At 36.8% G+C, this 3,765-nt stretch overlaps 1 protein-coding gene across 1 annotated transcript; it reads left to right on the forward strand.

Annotated features, from left to right (window-relative positions):
• Positions 1-1,108: 1,108 nt before the first annotated feature.
• On the forward strand, positions 1,109-1,558 carry LOC143892105 (bZIP transcription factor 44-like). The gene has a single exon (XM_077396571.1). It carries the CDS (start codon positions 1,109-1,111, stop codon positions 1,556-1,558), a length of 450 nt encoding a protein of 149 aa, XP_077252686.1.
• Positions 1,559-3,765: the final 2,207 nt, after the last annotated feature.

The following is a 3,765-nucleotide window of genomic DNA, read 5'->3' on the forward strand; positions in this document are numbered from 1 at the left end:
TGGTGCCTGTGGTGAAAAAGGTCAAATCACTGAAAGATTTTCTGATTTTAATGTCATTGTTGCTTGCCAGCTGGATTTGGACGGCTATGGAAATTACGTTTACATCCCAGGCCTCTCACACCCTTCCAAACAACTTTTAGAGGAGATTCCAAAGCTCTCTGCTTTTTATTTATTTTTTATTTTTTTCCTGAATAATTTTTTGTGGGTTTTCTTATCTATAAATTTCTCCCATTGTAGCCTCATAAGCCTCTTCCTTCCTCTTCTCTTCTCTTAACCATCTTGCCTATTTCCTTTTCTTTTCCTCTCTTCATATTACTTTTGTGAGGTTTTGAACATCTTGTTGGGGATTGGGGTTTTGTTGTTGTAGCCTTCTTTTGACTTGAGGGTTGTTTTTTTTTTGGGGGGTGTTCTTGGGGTTTTTGCTCTATATGTTTGGATTTCAGATTCAGTATTGAAAACCATTTTCTGGGTCTTGTGTTTTTACCCTCTTTCATTGCATATTGCTTCAAAAATCCCATTTCGTAGCTACTAGGCCTATTTTAGTTGATTTTCTGTGGCCTTATTTTGTTGGGGTGGGGGAAATTCTGTTGAAATTTCTGCTACTAGAACTGGGTTTTTTAGTTGTTTTTTCTGAGGCCTTATTTTGTTGAGGTTTGTGATACTGAAAAATTAGTCTTCTTAGCTTGCAAAATTCTCTGTTTCTGTTAGATTTCTTTGTGGGTTTGGTCTGGGATCTTATTAGTCTTTAGCCCACATCTGTTCTAGTAGCTTTCCTCTGTTCATTTCCTTATGCTTAGTTTCTTAGTCTTGATGTTTCTGATAGATGTCTCCAATTCTTAGTGAAATCCTTCTCTCTGGGTTTATGATCAATTCCACACTAAGGCGCAGGACCTATTTAAATGTTCAGTCATTTTCTGTTGTTTTCCTTTACTGGTTTTATGTTTTTCATGAATAAGCTTTGAGAATCTGGTAGTGATTTAAAGTCTAGTATTCTTAATTAGCTTGAAATACTTAGATATCTGAGTACTGTTGTTTCATTTCTCTATCTATAGTTCCAGTATAATCCACCCCAAATATTTCTAGGGTTCTTAATCTGTGTAACTATATGATGGCTTCTTCTAGTGGGACTAGTTCTGTATCTACCTTGTTACAGAATTCTGGGTCTGAAGAGGATTTGCAACTTGTAATGGATGAAAGAAAGAGGAAGAGAATGTTGTCGAACCGTGAATCAGCTAGGCGGTCGAGGTTGCGTAAGCAGGAACATTTGGATGATCTGATGACCCGAGTGGGTCAGCTCAGAAAGGAAAATGATCAGATCATTGCAAGTTTGAATCTCACTACACAGCATTTCTTGAATGTTGAGGTTGAGAATTCAGTTCTAAGGACTCAAATGATTGAATTGAGTAACAGATTGCAGTCCCTCAATGAGATCCTTGAGTGCATGAATGGAGCCAATGTTTTTGAGACTGAGATTCATCAGAACATTGATATGAATCCATGGAATTTGATCCATTTAAATCAACCCATCATAGCCTCAGCAGAAATATTTCAGTACTGATTTCCATAACTAGGATGGGTTTTAGAAGGGTCTGATTTGATCTGTGTTTTTCTGTTGCTAATGATGTTTATGCAGGTTTTTTCCACCTTGTTGTCCCTTGCTTTTAGTTAATATAAGGCTAAATTATATGTGATAGGGAAAAAAATTAAAAAAAGGAGACGGGGTGCGGTTATGGGGCTCTTGGTGTTGTGTATATGGAGAATATGCATATGCATTCATGGGCTATTGGTGTAATTGGTCTCTCTAATATAATATAATAATTTCAAGTGTTGCAGAACTTTTTCTTTTCTTTCTTTCTTTCTTGATTATTACTTATATGGTGAACTACAAGTCTACAAGATGGATGCTATTGTACTAGTAAATATTTTATTTAATGAATTGAAACAAAATAATAATTAAAAAAATATCCTTCATTGAATCTTGGAGAAATTACAAAACATCTAACTTGTGAATCATTGCTACCAAAAAAATATGAATTATTACTCCTGATAAAACAGAAGTGTCATTATTGCTGATGTATTCCTTTTTCTGTTTCTTGGATTTATATGGTTGTCAGCATGATGAATGCACTTAGTGTGATGAACTTTAAAATGTTTGGGTGGTGGTGATATTTTCCGAATTTCTTACGAGTATTCTCTTGTTTGAGTCCACTGAGGTAAAGCTAAAAGAAAAATACCACCTTCTTTGAAATTCTTTGTTTTTACAAGTGATGAAAGGAAAAAGGAAAAGGCAAAAGGAAAAGCCCACATTTATTGTTCTTGTGCTATGATTATTGTCGCTTCAACTCAATGTTTGAGAAGTACACAACAGCAAAGGAAACCGAAAATGGCAAAAGAAACACCTGAAAACAATTGTTGCATCCAAACACTTAATCTAGTATGCAGAAAATCTGATGATCTTTTATTTCATTAATCTAAGGTGAAGATAAAAATCTGGGAAGCACTTGAAAAGTGAATTGGGATTTTTCTTAGATTTCTTAGGGACGGAAAGAGAGACAATAAGCCAACCAATACTTATGTTACTCTGATTGTGATATCATGTCCTTATGGCTTTTTATGCTGCCAAATGAAAAGTAAGAGAGGCATGTATCCTTTCCAACTATTTATCCAAGTGGTAAAACACCATAGCTCAGTTCCTACATCCAAATCCTTGGAACTGTAATATTTTTCTTATTTAAGTGGAGGCAAGGTGTAGGGAAATCCTTCTTTATGTGAAAAATTTTACCTGCTTTTTAAGCAAACATAGCAAAGATATTTAACTACATTGGATCCTATCATGTCCCAAATGTTGGGGGTTCCACGCCAAAGCAAAGATATTAAGATCCCACATCGGAAAACTGAATGAATGTGGATGGGCTTATAAGGACATGGGCACCCTCCCCTTAACGGCTAGCCTTTAAGGGTGACTTCTACCCGGGTCCCAACACTGCTATGAAATTTAAATGCGACATAGATCTATGAACTTGTTTGGAACGGTGAAATGCTTGAATCCAATCAGTGCACACTAAGATCATACGACCAGAGAGATTTTATTAGGCACCATTTCTTTTGACGTAGGATTAAAAAAAGGAAAAATTGTTAGAAAAATGCAAAGTTTTGGTTAAATTGTCAAGTAAGGGTACGTTCTTTTTATTTCTGAAATATGGGCCGCCAGTGCTTTTAGAAATCCCAAAGGACAAGAATACCCTCCCATCTCTTTTTCCCTTCACCTTTTTAGCTCACTTTCCTATGCATTTTCACCTACCCTATCACATTTTTAGCTCACTTTCCTATGCATTTTCACCTACGCTATCACCTTTTTAGCTCACTTCCCTAATGGTTCCGAGATATAAAATGTGGTTCCCTAGTGGTTTCGTGGTAGAAAATGTGGTTCCCTAGTGGTTCCGGGGTATAAAATGTGGTTCCCTAGTGGTTCCGGGGTATAAAAAGTGGTTCCTAGTGGTTCTGGGGTATAAAATGTGGTTCCCTAGTGGTTCCGGGGTATAAAATGTGATTCCCTAGTGGTTCCGGGGTGTAAAATGTGATTCCCTAGTGGTTCCAGGGTGTAAATGGGGTTCCCTAGTGGTTCTGAGGTGTAAATGGTGGTTCCATAGTGGTTCTAGGGTATAAAATGTGGTTCCCTAGTGGTTCTGAGGTATAAAATGTGGGTTCCCTAGTATAAAATATGGTTCTCAAGTGGTTCCGGGGTAGAAATTGTGGTTCCCTAGT

This window comes from Tasmannia lanceolata, unplaced genomic scaffold (genome assembly GCF_043159265.1).
Source record: "Tasmannia lanceolata isolate RefF3 unplaced genomic scaffold, GAP_Taslan_0.1 ptg000015l, whole genome shotgun sequence".
Taxonomy (NCBI): Eukaryota; Viridiplantae; Streptophyta; class Magnoliopsida; order Canellales; family Winteraceae; genus Tasmannia; species Tasmannia lanceolata.